Source organism: Balaenoptera musculus, chromosome 4, assembly GCF_009873245.2.
Source record: "Balaenoptera musculus isolate JJ_BM4_2016_0621 chromosome 4, mBalMus1.pri.v3, whole genome shotgun sequence".
NCBI classification, from domain to species: domain Eukaryota; kingdom Metazoa; phylum Chordata; class Mammalia; order Artiodactyla; family Balaenopteridae; genus Balaenoptera; species Balaenoptera musculus.
In genome coordinates, this window is record NC_045788.1 from 74,638,344 (window position 1) to 74,658,905 (window position 20,562).

The following is a 20,562-nucleotide window of genomic DNA, read 5'->3' on the forward strand; positions in this document are numbered from 1 at the left end:
GGATAAGGCCCTTTCTTTGGCCTCAGTTCCCACTTCCATAAAATGGGAGGTTTGAACTGAATAATCTCCACAGTTCCTACCCTCACTAACATCTTAAGAGTTTCTGATTCCAGAGACGACATGGGGATCAGGAATAATACAAACTTCAGATCTGAACACAAAACTTGGGGGTCTCACGGCCAGGGTAGAATATAGGATTCTGTTTCCATCTGTTATAGTTATTGATTCATTGACTAGGAGTCCCAGTCCCCAGTGCTCTCTCTCCCTCCACCGAGTTCCCCATTAATGCTTCCAGGTGGTGGCTTCAGCAGATCTTGATGGGAAGGGCTGATGCTTTCTCCCGAAGTCTTGTTTGTGAGCCACGGGGCCCTCATATTTCATGAGACTGATCCCAAGTAATTTTTAAATAGCTCCGATCTACCTAGCCCTTTAATGATAAACTGTTTTGCCTCATCCTCACATTTATTTGCATTTAATATATATAATTTTTAATTTACCTTGTCTTTCAAAAATTAAGTTTCTTCCAGTAGGCCTGAGCTGCCTACCATGGCTGCTGTTAAAACATCCATCCATCCATCTATCCATCCATTCAGCAAAAGCTTGTGTTCAGTCCTAGAGAGAAATATGATATGGTCCTTGAAATTCACAGCTCAGTGGGGAGAACAGATTTGTGAACAGCTAACCACATTCAGCAGGAGAGCTGTGTGTGCTGAGTGGCGCTCTCAAAGCCCTCTGCCAGTGGAGGCTGGCGCTAACAAGAGGAAGTGGATTTAAGAGAGAGTATTTTTAGAGTTGTAGAAGCACTTAGACAATTTGTTGCAAAGGGAGAGACTATTTTTTGCAGAGAGTGTTTTCGACAAGCTGTGAATGCGTTGGGAAAACTGCATATTTAACTAATTCAAGTTTAACACTACATGCTCAGCAAAAAAGAAAAAAAGAAAGAAAACAAACCCCATGAGAGCAGGAGGCACTTCTGCCTGCCATTCCGTCCAACGCCCTGTTCCCTGGAGTGCACCTGAGAAGCAGAGGGGAGTCTGAAGGGCCCTCAGTTGATCTGGGGTGGAAGTGGGGGGGGGTCCATGTGTCCATGTGTCTCTCGGAGTATGTGCATCCTGCTATTCTGAGTGTATTTAGTGTATAAAAAATTCTTTCTGTAAGATGTGCCCTAACTACAAGCCAGTTATTTCATTTGGCCTCTGTCTCTAAAGTACATCCTCCTTAGAGATTTTCAGTGTCAATTTTTTAAACTTGGAGACATACAGAAGATTGTACCGACTTTTTACAAACTAAATACACCCGAGTATAGAACCACCAAGGCCAAAAAACAGAATATTACTAGCATCCAGAACCCCTTTGTCCTTTTCTATTACTATCCCCTGGGGGTGACCGTTAGTTTTGCCTGTTTTTGAATTTCATATAAATAGAATCATACGATATGTATGCCTTTTGCATCTGGCTTCTTTTGGGCTGTGTGATATTTATGAGATTCATCTATGTCGTGACATGTAGTCATATTTCATTCATTCTTGTACTATATGATATTCTACATGAACACACCATAATTTAAAAAAAAAAAAAAAAAAGTCTGTTCTGTTGATAGGCATTTGGGTAGTTCCAGCTTCTAGCTGTTACAGACAGTGTTGCTGTGAACATTCGGACGTGTTTTCTGGTCAGTGCACATCTCTGTTGGATATAATCCTAGTAAATTGCTTGTCTAAGGTTGAACTAAGCATTAGTAGGTACTGCCTAATGTTTTTCTCAAGGGTTGTACCAGTTCACGCTCCCACCAGCAGGGTATGAGGGACCCAGTTACTCCAACTCGTTTCCAACACTTGATATTTTTAGTCTTTTATTTTTTCTAATCTGTCGGGTAATTTTGGCTTGATTTTTACTTCATCCATTGTCTTGAGAACATAATCCACATATAAGGTCTTATTCTCTCAGAATGTAGTTCAGAGCTCATGAAGTTGGACCTCATCTGAGGTGCCTGCTGAGCTGATGGGGAAGGAAGATAGGGAGCTGACGGAGGGCGGGGGGAGGAGAGAGAAGAGCCGCTGAGCAAAGGAACATTATCCCAGGCACGTGCAAAGGCCCGGCGTCTGGAGCGCGCACGGCAAGATTTGAGGCGCTATCTGAAGCTGAGGGTGGGGATGGGGTGACTCTGCAGAGACGAGCAGGAACAGAGCATGACCCCTGGAAGCAGATGAGATTATCCTATGGCAGGTGGGCCATTAGCAACTTCTCTGAGATCACAGAGGGAGACCTCAGGCCAGGGCTAGTAAGTTGGTGTGTGGGCGTGCAGAGGAGGAAAGGGATGAGGGAGGGGCAGCGAACCTAGCCCACTGGCTCTTGCCTTGGCTTGAGATCCCGGAGTTAAAGGAAGCCATGTGGGCATCAGAGAACCAGTGTGGAGAACATCTTGGCTGCAGCCTTTACTAAGTGGTTCTGCTTCATCTTCTCTCTCTGTTCAGAGCATCCGGTCTAAAGTGGAGCTGTCTGTCTGGGATCAGCCTGAGGATATTAATCTCTTCTTCACTGCTACCTGCCAGGACGGTGTATCTTACCCTGGTCAGAGGAAGTGTGAAGGCCTGAAGATCGGGGACACAGTAAGTTCTCACCCCCCATTGGTTTATATTTGTTAACGTTGGTCATCATTCTTTGGCTTCTGATAACTTCGTGACTTATTAGAGGCCTTTAGGAGTTTGTATTCTGTCTTCCAACTCTGCATGCTGGGGGACTTTCCTAAGCCTGCCCTGTGCTGTGCCTTCAAGCTGCAGGTGGACTTAGTAAAAAGCTCCAGGCAGTACACAGCCTTCAGTGCGTTGTCACTTAAGGCTTCCTCAAGTTGACATTGTGCCTTTGGGTGTCTTAAACCATCATTATCTTTGTTTGACAGGGATGAAATTGGCCCTGCCTTCGTTTCTAGTCTTCTACAGCTTGCTCTGTGCCTTGGGTAATCTGACTTTCACTTTTCCTTTCTGTAAAATATGAAGAAAGCCATCCACCTCTTCTGATTTGATGAGATGGAATGGATAACTGTTGCAATGGAGGGCATGGGTGCCTTTTCTGGATTTAAGTGGATATAATTAAATGGTGGAGAAGCAACATTGTGTATAAAGATGTGTATCTGTGTACCAAGCCAAGGACGTGAGGGAAGGAGGAAGATCTATGGATGACGAGAACAAAGATGAAATACTGGCTCAGAGGCAGGCAGAGTGGTGATGGAGAGCCAGCCTCACTTCTAGAGATTTCTGCTGCCAGAAGCAGACTGTGAGATCCATTCCTTGCTTTATTGACACATTTTTCATTGCTCAGAAAATAGAAAGGCAAATAGAAAGAGAACTGAGGGAAAGTTCTCTTCTGTAACTAAAGAATCTGGTTGGAACCAGAAAAATTATAGGGACCTTAAAAATACATGACCATATCTTCTGGGCTTTCATAAGCACTAATGATGGCCAAGGTGGAGATAAGCAGACATATCCTGGATTCCAGGGAAACAGCTGCAAAAGACATAGGTGTGGCTGCATGACTGCTTGCACTGCAGCGTGGTCTGCTGGAGCTTCCTCACGTTCTGTAATTGCTTCTCTCCCTCCTTCCCCTTCCCAACTGCCCTTCGCCCACTGTTACAACCCACAGGCGTACATCTCACCCATTCTACATCTTGCAGTGGTACCTCACCCCAGCAAAGGGACCATTCAGAATGCGGTATCAAGGTTGAGAGAGTGAAGGACTCTAATGACTAGGTAACAGATCTTTTTCTAACGCAGGTTTTTTTCCAAGTTTCTTTTTCTTTAAAAAAAAAAAAAGTGAAAGATTGGCCTAATCAAGTTTTCAAACAATGAATCATTAAAAATTTAAAATGATTATTTATGGCGTTTAGCTAAGAAGGTACTCAGAATAAGGTGACATTGCTGTAACAAAACTCCTATTCCCATTTTCCTATTGACGTGAATAAATTTTGGAGAGAGTGCTTTAATCTATGCAGGTTAAAAATAAGAGTAGAATTGATGCCATTCCCTGTCTTATTTAGCAATGAGTAATATTTTCAAATTTTATTTTTAATACTTGTCAAATTTTGTGATATATTTATGTTGTTTTGATCAATTGCAATGATTAATCAATCCAGATGATGTTTTTAAAAAACACAAAAGCCTCGTAGTCACCGGCTTTAAAGAGACAGCTATGAAAAATGGAAGGAGGCAGAACTAAGCAGAAAAACTACATGTAAGTGGATTCTGTAGATCTGTGGATGGGATGTTTGGTGCAGTGTGTCAGGAAAGCTAAAGAATGATGCGTGAAAAACACCCAAACAAGGAACCCTTTACTTGGAGAAATAGGTTCAGTGGAACAGAGGCAAGGAGGAGGACGCACGGCACACACAGCAGGCGCCTGGGTTTCAGGAAGTCTCCTGACAATTTCTAATGACATCCTTATGCAAAGACAGGTAACGTGGGTTGGTGATAGCACAGCTAGGCAGATGCATAGCTGAGTAAACCTGCTTTCTAAGAGTGTGGATGACATCATCTGGAGGAAGACTTGACCGAGGTTCCAGCTGTCTCCTGTCTACTACTGGCTTGAGATTAACTCGAGGGAGAACTGCTTATCAAAGGTGGGGAGGTCACAAAGCTGGAGAAAACAGGTTAGCTTATAAAGCAGGAAAACCAAGATTTAAGAACATTTTTAAAAATTGAGCTGGGTTGAAATCATCAGGATTAATATCTTGCATTAAGTTCAGAATGTTAATAGGATAGAGGGAACTTGGTTTGATAGTAGCTTTTAAGAAAAGGATCTGGTAGATTCTAATTCCCAAAGGCTCAGTGTGAATAAGCAGTGTTGCTTTAAAAAAAAAATGCCAACTGAGGCTGCATTAATGGAACCCCAGAGAAAATGGTTTCACTCTTTTTTGTGTGGGTCAGACTGCATCTGGAGTTCTTTGTTCAGTGTTTTTTTTCTTTTTCAAAGGGCAAGTGTAAAGGAACTATCATGATGAGGTATCTAGACACCAGGAAGATCAAAGGAACTGGTGTTTGTTGATAATAATAGCAGAAAGTTGGAATTCTTTTTGAATGCAAGAAACTGAAGCCGGTTTATGCTGCCATAAGAAAAAGGGGGAAATTATTATAAGAATATTGGGTCCCTAATGGACCCAAGGGGGCAATGCAGTTAGTATTGGAAAGGACTGGAAAGTAACTGGACAAAGAGTTAGCTCCGTGTTCCTCACCGGGTTCCCTGTAAGGAAGATAGTTATTCATGTTGACAGATGAGAAAAACTGAGGCACGAAGAATTCAATTAATTGCCCAAGTAAGTAGCCAGTAAGTAGCAGCCAGTAAGTGGCAAAGTGAAAGTTCAAGGCCAGGGCTTTCTGGCTCTGATGCCAGCACGCGTGCCCCCTCCCCCTGGCCTCTTGCTGCCCGTGGTTCTGTTCCATCCTCCCCGTTCAGACGGCTCGCCTCAGAGCAGAGCGCCATAACGAGGGCCGGGGCCTCCAGCAGGGGGGGCCTCCAGCAGGGAACGCCTCACCACATTCTGTGTACACCCCTGGGGCTCGGTGCTGCTGGGCATCCCGAGCTGTGGGATCACCCACAGACGGCAGTGCACTCACAGCTCTCTCCAGACCAAGTCCTCTCCCTCCCTAGTCGTTGCCTTCTGACCGTGGAGGGAAGGACAGAGTTACCATTTCGTGGGAGTTTATAATACTCTCCATGCTCTGCTAGGGCTTGGCTGCTGGCTTCCTCTGCTGCTTGCAGCCTCTGTCAGGTAGACATTACTTTCCCATTTTATGTGAGAAAGACTGAGGCTCCAAGGGGGGGTGGCCCTGAGAGACTTGCTGGAAGTCTGGCTGCTGGTGGGCACAAGCGCCAGGTGTCAGAGCTGCAACCACTGATGCCAAAGTTCGTGTTTTTTTCCTTATACCTCGTGCATTTTGAAAGTAGAAGTTTCAGAGAAGCTAAAGGTGGGATCATCACCACTTTTGTACGGACACTCTAGTGTACAGATTTTGTTTTTTGCTAGGATACTTCGGAAAGATAGGAACATTGTCCAGAAGACAGGAAAGGATTTCAAGTGGCATTTTTCACAAAAGTGCAAAATCTCAGACGTATTTGGATGACTTCTAGAGCATTTGAAACAGAAGGAAGAAAGGTGCTTCTCCCCACGCCCTCGACAGCAGTTCCACACGGGCGGGCCAGGGGGAGAGCCTCCCTTGGGCTCCCAGGGGCCGTGGTCCTGTTGAGACAGCGGCCCAAAGGCAGGCCTGCCATGCTGGCTCCTAGTTTCCTCTCTCTGCCCAAGAGGCCACAGTCACATGGCCCCCGGCTCTGCCGCCAGGGCTGTGAGGTTTTGTTTTCTGTGGGTGGAAACAAGCTGACACAGAGCAGTGGCCGTTTGCCTGTCATAGCCGGACCTGGTGCTGCTCGCAGGCCACCAGAGGTGAGCTCTTTGAGGCCCTGGAGGCAGTGGGGGGCAGAATCCAGTGCAAAATGGAAATGTGGGGTCCTTGTTAAAGAATAAAGAACTTCAAGATGACAACAGCAGAGCATTAAACTAAGCACGGGCCCTTCTGAGCGTGGGGCTCTGTGTGACTGCACGGGCGTGTGCCCACGGAGCTGGCCTGGAGGGAGAACTGGGGGGCTTCCCCTCAACCCCCTTTTTGCTGAAGGAGAGATGTACTTCTGTCCCTCATCTCAGGCTGAACTTTCTCCAAAGAGTTGACAGTTGGACTTAGGTTTGCCCCTGAGTATGTGGGCGTTTCCCTCTTGACGTTTGTCCCAGGGACAAATCTGGTTGAGGAAACGTAGGTGCAGGAGTCAACCCCATAGAGTTGGGGGCAGTGATGAAAGCTGGGCCTGGCGCTGCGGGAGCCCCAAGGAAGAAGGGCCCCGCATCGCAGAGGGGGTGCTGTTTGAGCTGAGGCTCAGAGTTTTCCAGACATAGAAAAAGGGTGGGGAGGCCCCATTAGTGGTGAGTCCGAGAAGGTGTGAAAGAGCATTGATTGCCCTGTTGCCGGTGGGAAGCAGCTGAGGGGAGTGGGTTGGGAACCGAGAGGAGAGGAGCTGGGGCTGCAGAGGCAGGATTGGGCCAACTGGTAGGACATAACATGCCAAGCTAAGGTGTCTGGCCATTATTTGGCAGGCATTATTTCCGTTCTTTAGTACCATGAGCTGGGAGGGCTCTGGGTAAGTCAGAAATGGCGAGGAGGGTAGGCAGGAGTAAAGAGTACAGCAGAAGGGCCCGGAGGCTCACTGGAGGAGAGGGATTAGGGAAAGCAGACAGGGTGTAACTGCCATCTGGTGCATCTCAGGGTCTGGCCTGTGGATAAGGACATGGCCCATGGGGGCGGGGGAGCCTTGGGACAGCTGGGTTCAAGTGGCATCCGGGCGGGTCTTGCCTCCGTGTAACCGGAGCTTCCTGCAGAGGTGGAGGAGGTGGGCGGGCACCGTCTCCATGGTCACTTCCAATCAGAGGCCGCGGTTCTGTGACTGTCCTGTGTCCTCTGGGTTAAGAGATCTGTCCAGGCAAGAAGCAAGGGGAGGTGGTAGGGGGTGAGGGACAAAGGTTGTCCTCAGTGAAATATTCCTTACATGAAATCTTGCAGTCCCAAATCCAGTGATTTCTGTTTTTTCCGTAATTTTCCTCCCAGCACCAACCAGGGCTGACTGAGTGGGCCTGGCCACTGGGAGCCAATTTTCTCATGAACTGGCTTTGACAAATCAGTATGCAAGTGGCTGGCTGTGCGACCGGCACTAACGCCTGGTACAAAGGACCCAGTGAGCCCCGTCGGGGCTTCCCACAGCGTCCTGCTCTCCGGCCCCTCCCCTGGGGCTCTCCACCCCTTGCCCATGCCCAGCGCTTTGTCTCAGCCAGCTCCTAGTGGACTTGGCATCTGCAGAGCTTGGGTTTGGTGGGTTTGGGTGGGGGCTGGGTAGCCCCTTTGAAAGGGTGGATCAGGCCGGCAGCCCTGTGCGGGAACCAGGAGCGTCCCAGTGAGGTTCAAATAATAAGACTGGGCGGGAGGGAGGACTGCCATGTCCGCGACCTTCCTCTGGAATCTCGGAGTGGGAAAACGGAACGTCTCCGGGAACTGGGGAGCCTTCACTCTCAAGAGTCCACAGTAATCAGGGAAGAGAAGCCTCATTCCAGCTGCCTGACAAACTCTCTGGATTCTTTCCTGATCCCTCAGGGAAATGGACTCTGAAGGGAGGGGGAGCAGAACAGATTTACTTGCTGTTGCCGAGGTGCTTTTTATAGCATTCCTGTGCCCAGCAGGGCCTGAGACTTAGTGGCTGAAATGGAGCTGTTCTCTGGTTATCAGGTGGCCGGCTGCACGCTAGCCTGCATGGGGCCCGACTGCTTGGACCTTGGTTAGACCAGAGCTTTGGCTGAAGAAGGCCACTGGGACCTGCTTAGAAGCCAGGCCTTAGACTGGGCAGGCAGCGTGTGAGCCTTTCTGAATCCTGGGTGATCAGCTGCCGGCGCTGATTCAGGGGCGTCCCCAACCTCTCCACTCCCTCTCCAGCAAACACAGACACATCTGTGAGGCCCAGGAGATTTAATTCCCTCTCTTGTTACTTGATCCCTTGGTGCAGGCAAGTTTTCCTGGGGGAAGGTTATGCTCACAGACGGGCACTCCCCACAGTCTTGCAATAATTAAATGCCTTTGGCTCTTGGTCCAGGCTGTTTCTTTGTAACTTTTTCCACTTCTGACCCCCAGCGGCCTTTGTGGGGGGCAGGGCTTTCCATTTAACAGGTCCAGCAAAGTTATTCCCCTGGGAGGCAGTAGGCTTCTCTCTGAGCCTCAGAGGGAGGGATGTTCACCTCCACATTCTTGATGCCCCATGGCACCTCGGTCAGGTGCAGCCTCCGTGTCCTTCCATCTGCAGGCTCAGGTTATCCGCAGCCCAAGGCAGGAAGGTTTAAAGTTGACCAGGAGCTTCTGGTCACTACTGGGTGGGTCACCATCTAGTGGTCCCTCTGTGAGCCGGGCCTCTCTCTCTCTACCCAGGTCTGGACACTGGACATCTGCCTCATTCCTTACTTCTAGGAGGTGACATGCCAAGGAGAGCACAGGCCCAGCCCCACCCCTCCCCAGCTGTGTGACCAGCACTAAGCTCCCGGAGCCCACCAACCCCGTTTTCTTTCTGGTAAATGAGGATGCCTCCTCCTAGGGCATGTAAATGAGATGCGCGTGGAAATGCCCAGCACGGGGCCTGGTGCGTGTAGTACTCGGCACCTGGTAGCCATTAGGCAGATTGCAGTGCCCTGGGTGGGTCCGCGTCTTGCTTCCTTACCTCGAGAGCCCACCTGTACCTGAGGGCCTTGGAACCTAGTTGTGAACGTGCTTTTGCCAGCCTCTCCCTTTGCCTCCTCCCGCCCCCTACATGGAGGTGGGGTGTGGGCCCGTCCCAGCTGTCTGCAGCTGGCTTGGCTCTCCCGGTGTCCTCTGACCCTGGCTCCTGGTCATTCTCCTCAGCGCACCTGTCTGACGGTGTCTGCTGTGATACTGCTTCACTAATGCCAACTCCCGGTGTCTTGTTGCCAAGCAGACTCTCTCCAGGACCTAGGAAGCGGGGTCTCCTGCTCAGCCTCACGCACTCCCGCTCCCACCCTGCGGGGTGGCGTCCCTAGATGTCACAGAGGGGAGGCCTTTAAGAATTAGTAAAGATCCCAAAGTGACAGGGATCTGTAGAACGTTTAGAAAAAGATATTTTGAGTGTTCTCCAGAAATATACATTATTACCTAAAGAGTACCCAGTTAAGCAGGTTATTGATGGCTTTTTAAAAACCAGTTCTATTCCAACCCAAATAATAGAGTTAACAATACCAGTAGCTAAAAGTGGTTCCTAACTTGTTCTGAGTTTCAGAATGTTCTGAGGAGCCTTTTGAAAAAGAAAGACGTCTGGGCCAGAGGCGGTGGGTCAGTTTCCGGAGTGAGACCAGGCCTCTGTCGGTTCGGGGGAGAAGGACTTCAGGATGGTGTTTGGTCAGGGCGTGCCAGCTACCTGCCTGCAGATTTCCACAGCGCCCTGCTTGGAGGACCGTGCTGGACCATTCTCACCACATGGTGTGGGGAGGGGAGGTGGAGTCACGCTCTACTCCCTGGGAGAATCACAGCGAGCAGTGTCCTTGCTTCCCTCACATCCCAGCCACGTGGGCTGCTAACAGGCATCTTTCCTCCATTGCCATCTGCCAGTGAGGTCCACCTTGCTGCCTGTTTCCATGGCAACCCATAAGCAGCTCGGGGGTTAGCAACACTCCTGTACATGCTTTGTTTAATAAGAAAAAGTCTGTCCACGTGTGTGGCAATGATGCTTCTTTACAACCTCCGGGCCGTGGACTGATTGTGAAAGACACGGCTGTGAGGGCCACGCAGAGAGAAATTGGGGCAGAGGGAGGCTCAGGTGTGTCTGTGAGGAGACAGATATGCTGGAAGGGACCCAAGAGTCATCTCTCCCTTCTCCAGCAGGGGAGGAAACACCTCTGCAGAAGGGCAGGCAGCTGCCAGGGCCTCTCGACCACAGCGCCCCATGAGTTCAGGGAGCCACGTCTAGCCTGGCATAGAGGAGGTGCCTGGTAAATTGTTGAATATTTTGTTGACTTTCAAAATGGAGACGGGAAGAGGATAGGATAGAAGTGAAAAGGGGAGAAAGAGAACCTTGTAACCTTGAGTGAATCTTTCTCCCTTCCTGTGGAAGCCCTTTTCCTCTGGGAGATAAAAGAGATGATGAACGTTAAAGAACCAAGCATGACGCCTGTCAAATGTTGGCACGCCTGAATACGCTCTTCCTGGGTAAAGTGAAGGGGCTTGCTGTCTCCGGGGCCTCTTCCTCCTCGGGCCGTTGGAGTGGCCCTCCGTGAGTGTGGGGCGGGGCTGGATCTGGCCCCAGTTCTTCACTGAGGACCTTGGAGGAACTGTGCTCGGGCCAGGCCCCTGGGTGATCAGGAGGTCGGTGCAGACAGCGGGAGGCCCAGATGCACCATGGCCACCACGTCCCCTCTCTTTCTCCCGCCCAGGCGTCCTTTGAGGTGTCGGTGGAGGCCCGGAGCTGCCCGGGCAAACACGCGCAGCACATGTTCACCCTGCGGCCCGTGGGATTCCGGGACAGCCTGGAGGTGGGGGTCACCTACAACTGCAGGTGCAGCTGCAGCGCAGGGCTGGAGCCGGACAGCGCCAGGTGCAGCGGCAACGGGACTTACGTCTGCGGCCTGTGTGAGTGCAACCCCAGCTACCTGGGCACCAGGTGCGAGTGCCAGGAAGGGGAGAGCCAGAGCGGGTACCAGAACTTGTGCCGAGAAGCGGAGGGCAAGCCCCTGTGCAGCGGACGCGGGCAGTGCAGCTGCAACCAGTGCTCCTGCTTCGAGAGCGAGTTTGGGAAGATCTACGGGCCCTTCTGCGAGTGCGACAACTTCTCCTGCGCCAGGAACAAAGGAGTCCTCTGCTCAGGTAGGCACCCCCGCAAGCACTTTTGCTCTGAGCCAGGCACAGGCCTGGGTGCCGTTTGGACATCCCCAAAGCAGGCCTTTTACTTACTGCCACAGTCCTCCTGGGAGAAGACAAGGGCAAGCCTTGGGGGTGGGACCAGCGTGTCGAATACAAAAGCAGGAGATGGCATTGCTACGTGATGTGGACTCTCAAGAGTTGGAGGGGTCGGCCGTGGGTCATCCAGGACTCACCGCACAGCATTCCTGACCCATAGGTGATCAGCCTCTTCTTGATGGTCCCTGGGGACAGGGAGCTCCCTGGGGCCAGAAGAGGTTATTCCCTTGTTAGACATCCCATTCATCTCCTATGGCTGCTCTAATAAATTACCACAGACTTAGTGGCTTAAAACAACACAAATGTATTCTATTCTAGCTCTGGATGTCAGAAGTCTGAAATGGATTGGCTAAAACCCAGGTGTTATTTGGCTAAAATCCGGGTGTCAACAGGGCTACATTCCTTCTAGAAGCTCTAAGGGAGAACCTGTTCCCTGGCCCTTTCCAGCTTCTAGAAGCCATTTGCACCCCTTGGCTTGTAGCAGCGTCCTCTGTTTTCAAAGCCAGCAGTGTAGCATCCTCAGATATGTCTCTGACTCTGACCTCTGCTTTGCTCTGATGCTCCTGCCTCCTCCTTATAAGGAGCCCTGCGATTGCGTTGGACCCACGGGATAATCCAAGCGGGTCTCCCCATCTCAGGATCCTTGACTTAATCACATCTGCAGGGTCCCTCTTACCGTGTAAAGTAACACTGATACAAGTTCCAGGGATTAGGCCATGCACACCTTTGAGGGCCATTGTTCTGCCTCCCATAGACGTGATTTGAAAGCTTCCTTTTATATCGAACAGAAGATTGTTTCTCAGTCACTTCTGCCCAGTGGTTCACATTTTAGGCTCCCTCTTCCGCGTGACAAACTGTCAAACGTCTGAGAACTTCTTTATGTTTCTCTGTTCTCTTTTCTTATCCAGGCTACACACCAGGTGTCTTCCTTCTCTGAGGCTCTATCATTTTGTTAAGTGTGCCTCTCAGAATCAGGCGTGTTATTTGTCATCTGGGTGACGAGGGCTCAGCCCCGAGTTCAGTGAAACATTTGCTTCCTGTGACCTGAACGTTCCACTTCCGTTAACACATCCTAACAACACTCACGTTTTCTTTTCTGTTAAACAGTCACATTGCACCATTGAACTTGGTTTTAACTTTACTATACCAAAAGTTGAAGATTTTTAATATTTTGAATGAACTATAGCCAAGCCAAGTTTCTGTTGTGTCACGTTTGAGCACTTAAGTTTTTGAATCTAAGCATAGGACTTTACATGGATTCCAGTTAAATTACAGTTTGGCAGTTGCCATTTTGGGAGTTCCTCTCTGATGAGATACTGTAAATTCATGTCTCTAAAGGGTCATTCTGTCCAACACCATGCCACCTGCAAATCGAGTAAGCAGAACAATTTTAGGCAGGATTGTAGTTTCTTCTACTGCTGTGTAATCTGTTGTTTCCAGGATTCCTTCTTTGTGAACGGTCTTCCAGTGGTAAAGTGTTGATTTAAGAGGAACTTAGAGTGTGGCAGGGAAGATAAAGCACAAACATGTGAAACAAATCAGAACATGTAAATGATCTGTCACTGTGGGAGGGGTAACCGTCCCTCCACGGGAGAAACAAGTGCAGAGGGTTGCACAGATGAGCGTAAGCCCGTGAGGCCTCCGGGGGCAGAATGCATCATAAGACAAGTATGAGCACACCCATGGGTGCAACGGAACCAGCATGCTCAAAATTGGAATTACTCCAGAAAATGTAGGACGTATAATGGCATAGAAGAGTCAGCTAGCTGGCAAGAGTCAGGATTTGATGTGCTGATCAGGCCACAGGGATCCACTCTTTCTGATAGATTGTATGGTTCCACGGGATGGTTCTGTCTGGATTAGCAGGAAATGTGCTTAGGATCAGGCAAGTCCAAGCCTAAATCCAACACCACCACCAACACCATGTGCCACTTGTGTCACTTTGGGTACAGAGCTGTTGTGAGCAGTAAGAAAATGTGTCTAAGGCACATTGCCTTGCTGACCACTGGCTCCTTTAAGAGTCAGTGCCGCACGCCCCTGGCAGCCACAGCTGCTGTCCAGTGTGCAGGCGGGGCCGCCTTCCCCGTGAGTCGGGGCTTTGCTGAGGACTTCCGGCACAGCGGGATGGGTGGGCTGCCCATTCCCTTTAGCAGCCACCATAAATGCTCCAAGAAGCCTGGCTGTGTCTGTAATTGACTTTCAGCCATGAATTTTTTTTTTTTTAACATATTAGCAAGTATTATCACGGAGCTCCCTCCTTTCCCCTCAGGTACCAGAAATAATCCTCTGATGTGTCTTCGTCCAGAAGGCTGCTTGTGTCTGTGTTGCCTGGGAGCCAGGGCTGCTAGGTCGGACGATCTGTGCAGATCTCATCCCCATGGTTTATCAGCTTACTGCCTGGGTTGTCTTGGACTTTGGGTTTTCCTGTCTCTAAAAACACCCCAGCACTCCCTTGTTTCTGCATTACTTTGAGAATTGAAAGAGAAGACGTGGATAAAGGACCCAGCACGGTGGTTGGCAGGAAACAGGGCCCAGCACATGGGGGCTGCCTCCCCTCCTTCCCTCAGGTGTCATGTGCCTCTGAAAATAATACAGCACAGAGCCTGGAGGTGTGGGGCGGGTGGTACATGAGGAGCGAGAGGCCTTAGTAAGGAAAACCGGTCATTTTGGAAACGAGAGTATTCTGTAGCTGAGCGAATACCCAGAGAACCCACAGTCCTCCTGAGCTAGTGTTGCATTTCAGGCTCCTGCCAGATGCTGGGTGCTCGCTCCTCCCTCCGCTCCATCCAGCCCTGTGGTGTTGAGAGACTCTCGTGTGTCCCCAGGTGTGCAAACAGGAGGTTCAATATGCCCTTGGCAGAAATAGAGACACAGATGTAGAGAACAAACGTATGGACACCAAGGGGGGAAAGCGGCAGGGGCGGGGGTGGTGCTGTGATGAATTGGGAGATTGACATATATGCACTAATGTGTATAAAATAGATAACTAATAAGAACTGCTGTATAAAAAAATAAATAAAATTTAAAAAAAAGTGCCCTTGGGGCTCCCACATGTGCGGTGCTTTGAGTCACTAAGTCCTCGGAATTGCTGAGCTGAGATGTCTTTCGTTCCCCCGAAGTTGGAAAGCTTGAAAAATACAGGGGGAGTTGATGGATGTGTGGTCAGTCTGAGCTGTCTGTCTCCTTCTTGGTGACCAGGATTAATTTGAACCATCTGGTGAACCAGACAAAGAACTTCTTTTACCCTCACTGGTTCACATGCATCCTTTCCTAAAGTGTGTCCTCAGTCAAGGGAATAACTCCAACTAGCTGTAGGATTATTCTTAGGTCTAGAACGTTCTCAAAGAAAGAAATTGTTCACCATTCCATCATTCATACTTTAAGAGGTTTTCCTTCTAAATTTTTTTCCAAGTGTGTTTATGTATACAATTTTGTAGCTTGCTTTTTTCATATAGTATTATATCCTAAGAAGCACCTGAAGTTGAATTACTTGAATACATCAATAATTAGAACACTTGACTGTCTTCCCACTGCGTCCCCAGTTAGCCTCCTCCACCCCTTCACTTCGAAAGCAACAACTAGTTGAAGCTATCCAAGTCTTCCTGGAGACAGTAGTTTCTGGAATAAGGTCATGGTGGTATATGATCATCCAGGAAGGACGCCCAGCTCCAGACAGGACCGATCCTCCTGGCCCGTCGATGTAGCGCCCAGCTCCTCGTTCCTTGTCTCACAAACACTCCAGCTTGTTCAGGAGGCGGCAGCGGGTGGGTGAGGGATCCGCCCCCAGTTCCTTGTTCCCGTGGTCAGCTCTGGGCTCCCTCTCCGGAATTTGGCCCGCTGGTTTTGAGCTCTTGGATCACTGTTGCATTCGGGGTTTTTGTGGGGGAGAAGTCTTATTTCTCAACAATGACTCTGGTCTTGAAGATGCTGACTCGGAGACTCACAAGCAGCTGACTTCAGCGTTCTCTCAGTGTTTCTCAGCCCTTCCCCCTGCAGCTGGGCCCGCGGGGGCTGCGTGGTTCTGGTCCATCTTCAGACGGGGGCTGAGGCAGAGCCAGGCCAGGACCAGTGGGGACATCCTGGAGAAGCTCCTCCAATTCTCTCTGGTCTTTCCGTCTGTAAGAGGCTCTGGTCCTTACCTCCAACCAAGAGACAGGACCGAGGGGATGGGCTAGAGATTACAGGTTTGTGATATGTTATACATCATAAAAGTTAGTAGTGAAGCAAATCCGACTAAGGTCTGGAAGCAGTTGAACAACTTGGTTATTACTTTTGTGACACACTGTCATGGGACTGTGTGTGCAGCCAGGGCTGCTGTTTCTCCGTCTGGTTTCTAGAGGCAACGTAACTTAGAGAGTGGTTCTGTCCATAGACTATTCCTGTGTGTACAGAGGGAGCTATGGGGCCATTGTGAGGGTTTCTATTCTTTTGAGTCTCATAAAGTGCTGACCCTTCAGAATCCTTCTGCTAATAGAACATGTGAAGTAGGACATGGTCTGTTGAGTTGTTTTCAATGTAATTAAAGGTTACTGCTCAAACTTTGTTGTTCTTTGTTGGTTTCTGTACCCAAATAGTGCATTTCCTGGGATTTGGGTTACTCCGTTACGGTAAACTGTTGAAATCAGTCGCAACCCTGATGCTTCCAGCAGTCTCTGTACTTAAAATGCATGCACTGGCGTACATGGAATAATTTGCTAATAGCCTGCTTCTTGGGTTTCATATATTGAGAAAATTTATATCAAATAGAATATAGAATTTTGAACAGAACGCTTTTGGTCTTGTGACTGTGAGATCCCAAAAGTATATCTAAGTAAGGTCTCATATATTTTACTTCATCTAATAGGTTTTTTGGCCAGTTTATCCATATAAATATATATGAATCCTTTAATATGTGGCAGGCAATTAGAGGTCAAGGGGCACTGCAGTTTTCTCTCAGATGTAAAAAAAAAAAAAAAAAATGGAGAGTGACACTAGTGGCATCCTTCCTAGTGGGCACAGCCGGCATCCAAACACAGGTTCCTGGTCTGGGCTGATGGTTTCCAGAAAGTTTCACAAGGTTATGTTAAGCCTCTCCTGGTAAAAGCGCCTCTGACATTAAGCCCTAGCTCTGGACTTCCTGATTCTTGCCAGGTGAAACACCTCCATGGCAACAGTTATCCAGATATGTTTATAAAAATACCTCTCATCCTATTCATACCGTTTTCTTCAGAAATGTAATTTTCACACTCACAGTAAGTATCCTGGTGGCCATCTCTGGGACTATGGTCACAGCTCTACCTTCTGTCACTGCATTGCAATTTGCATATTTCATAAATGACTTATAGGACCTTCTGGAATGTGGCTCCATGACAGAGGCCTCAAAAAGTACCTTTTGAATGAACCAAGATTGGACATATTTAATTTCCCAAGAAGAAAGGGGCCTCTTGGTGGGATTGCTATCACTGTGTGCCTCAGGTGGGAAAGCCTAGAAAATTCTTCACATCTTTTCATGTATATTAGTCTCTAGTCAGTTTCTTGATGGTTTACCCGGATGCTATTTGCAAATACAAAGATGCATTATAGAGAAAGGTCTCCTCTCCCTCTAAAGAATATCCTCATAGCAGTGTTCTTTATCTGGTAATATATAAATCCTAATTATGCACATGACAGCAAAGACCAAGAGAGTCATCTTGCATTTTGGAGTATTCAGAATATGGTGGCTATGAGAACAGAATCTGTTACAGTATTCTTCAGTAACTACGATTGTAAGGAATGATACACCCGTAATTAGTAAAGATACTTCCACAAAGTTAGTAAAGATACTTCCACAAAAGACCATTCACCAGGACCCTCGAGGACCAGTGCGTGTTCAAGTCTGGATTCTAAACCTGGCATTCCCCCTTTCCACCTCTGACCTTGGACTCTTCACTTACCCTCTCTGACAAATTCTCTTATCTGTCAAATACCCCAGAGGGTTGTTGTAAGCATCAAATAGGGCAATAACTGTAAAGCTCCTTGGACTCTGCCTCCCCACTCAGGGTGCTGAGTAAATGTTTTGAGCTGTCCTCCTCCTCCCTCCCTTCCCGGAGGAACATTTTCTTCCACAAAGATAAGCATCAGGGACATTCATGGTATCAAAAGAGGCTGGTTTCAGAAGTTCTCAATAGGCATCTATCTAATGGTCAGGAATTCTCTAAGAATTCCATCTGCATCCAGATATTGCTCAAGTTCATCTGAAAGGCAAAAAGGTACCGAAATTTAGGGCTTAGTCACGTAACACAACGATGCACCTTTCAGACTGGCTGCATGAACCAGGTGAGCTGCGCTGCTCAGCTCTGGAATCATCCAGCCTCTTGCAGCCTGAGGTTGGAGAAAGCTCTTTGGAAAAACTGCAGTGTAATAAGTATCTGACCTTGGTGCAGCTGCAGATACCGAGACAGTGGTCTCTCACTGAGGTCATTTTGTTTTAGGTAGAGTGCTGCATTCATCTTATTCAAGAGCTCACTGAGCATTCCTCATGTGCCAGGTTTTGTACTGGGTGTCAGGGGTACAGAGTTGGAGTTGCTCACAGTATTGAATTAATTTCTAAATGTCTGTTGTCCCTAGAATTTTGCACTCCTCAGAAACTTTCTGGGATTGAGGAATGAGCATATGAACCACTTAAGCTTCTACTTTCACCATCCAGACTTGTGTGAGATCTTGAAAGATAAGAAGCATGTTGGCAAGCCATTTTGAGAACCTGCCTTGTTGCATGCTCTGAACTCAGCTCTGGGAATGGAGTTTTCTTACTGCCCTTGGTCACTGCTCAGATCCTGATTCCAGAAACATCTTAAGCAACAATTTACCAGTGATCATGAAAAATGGAGTAATCTGAGCGTTGGCTTTCACCTCACCGCCCTTCTATGTCTATTTAGAAAGGGAAGCGTGCAGACAGGGGAGCTTGGGATGAGGACTCTGCTCATGCCTTTGAACTTCAGGCCTGATACAAGGTCATGGAGTTGGGCTTGTGAAGGAAATAATGAAACTTAAAAAAAAAAAAAGGAAAATCCTAGGAAAACCATGAGAAATGCCAAAGATAAGATGTTAGTCATGTATAGAATTGGGTGGCATTAACCACCCAATACTGTTGATACTGTAGAATAACACATTAGAAAATTTCCCATTCTTAGTTAAATTGAAAATGATGAGAGACCTCTGGTGACTGAAATAGTTATTCGTAAGGCTCCTTTGTTTCTATTTCTTGGGTGTTGAGCTGTCACTTTGAGTTTGGTCTTGATTTTGGAAACTGTGACGTAACTGGTTATAGGACTCTGCTGCTCAGTGCTTTGGGTGGGGTGGGGCGGGATTGGATGGAGCCCTGTTTTCCTTTGGGGTAAGTGTTCCTGACTGTCAGAACACTGACCTAAGGACTCCACCCAGATCCAAATGCTCGCTGGTGTCTGGAAGTTGCTCTGAGTGAGTTCAGTCTGCCAGAAGTTTTGCATCTTCTTGTTTAATGAAAGGAACTGGGGTGACATGCATCACAGCCAATCTACTGACACTGGGTTGTGGTGAAGGAAAGCACAGTGTTTATTGCAGGTGCTGAGCAAGGAGAATGGGCAGCTCATGCCCAAAAGACCCTAACTCCCTAAGGGCTTTCAGGGAAGAGTTTTTAAAGGCAATGTTAGGGGTGAGGGTTGCAGTGTCTGATCAGCTTATGGGCATTCTTCTGATTGGCTTGTGGTGAGGTAACAGGGTGATATTTTGGGGAATCTCAGTTATCAGTTTTCTGCCTCCAACTGGTCTGGGGTCTATGGTCTGGGGACTATGTGCTGGTGCTCAGCATGCAGTCAACTTCCTCTACCTGGGGAGGGGTTTAGTTTCTGCAAAGCAACTCAAGGATATGGCTCAGGATATCATCTGTAGCCCTTGAGGAGGAGCTAAGGGTCCTTGACGTTGTTTTATGGCTAAACTATTATTTTGTCTTGCTTGACCGCTTTCCTTTTTCCTGCATTTTTTCACTTCTCTGATTAAATTTTCTCTTTGGAACTTGGGAAGCCTTGGGAGGTTAAAGCTTTTCTACAAACAAGAGTTGGAGGACACAGGGCAGGGGGAAGGTCTGTCCCTGGAAGACCACACAGGGTCCTGCTCAGTTTCATTCTCTCCTGGACACCTTCCTGAGCCCTGCCTGTTGCCCTCTGACCCAGAGGAGGGGACCTCCTACCACCCCAGCCCACAACCATCACCCCCAAAAGTCTTCATCAGATGACCCACCATCCTTAAGCTACAGGAATATACTTCCCAGGTTGGTATGTTATTTGACATCACATCACTGACCTTTAGGCAAACATTGTAATAATAATGATAATAATAATAATAAATAGAATCTATTTTAACACACTTTTTAGTATATTGAGATGTTTTTCCTTGGAAACACACTGAGGCTAATTTGTTAGCATTTTGTGCTCTTCACGAGCAAGCACAAAATAGTGGGATTATTTGCATCTTCTGCCTTTTCTACCACCACCAGTCACACACAGTGGGTCAACTGTCTATTACCTGCATTGACTGTTTACATTGTGGGAAACTGAGGCCCAAAACCTGGACTAAAGCACCTTGAGATTCTTGATTATAGATTCAGACGAGCAGAACCTTGTAAGTAAATAGTTACCTCATCTCTACCGAATTTTACTCATTTTAGTTAGCTTGAGACCCTTCCCAAATCTCTTTAATACCAGCCCAGCCCTTCCTGCCACCACGTGAGCATTTAGCCCACATTTTCCAAGTCTTACCTAATAAGTGCTCTTTTATTCTGGTCAAAAATTTTAGGAAACTTTTAGTCTCTGTCTTGCTAAGTGAGTTTCTCTGGGTTACATAAGGATAGATCAGACATAGCAGACCAGGCCGAAGGACACACGCAGAGCAAGAGACCAGCCGAAGTACCCGTCCCTTCGTGACTGTTATTTGATGAAAGGCACAGAGTGTTCCTCTTAGTAGTCAGTGGGTGTCTGGCTGTTGTTATTGATTAGGCTGGACCCACTTTCCTTAAATGAACCTTTGTTAGCCTCTT

At 48.1% G+C, this 20,562-nt stretch overlaps 1 protein-coding gene across 3 annotated transcripts in view; it reads left to right on the forward strand.

The window, feature by feature from the left end:
- Positions 1–20,562, forward strand: part of ITGB5 (integrin subunit beta 5) — a 110,763-nt gene that overhangs the window by 67,889 nt on the left and 22,312 nt on the right. For all 3 annotated transcript variants that reach the window (XR_005019804.1, XM_036851832.1, XM_036851831.1), the window contains exons 9-10: positions 2,472–2,606; positions 11,012–11,441. Coding sequence is in view for 2 of the 3 variants with exons in the window: in XM_036851832.1 (XP_036707727.1) it covers positions 2,472–2,606; positions 11,012–11,441 (565 nt within the window). In the remaining variant the exon portion in view is untranslated. The remainder of the gene's footprint in view (positions 1–2,471; positions 2,607–11,011; positions 11,442–20,562) is intronic.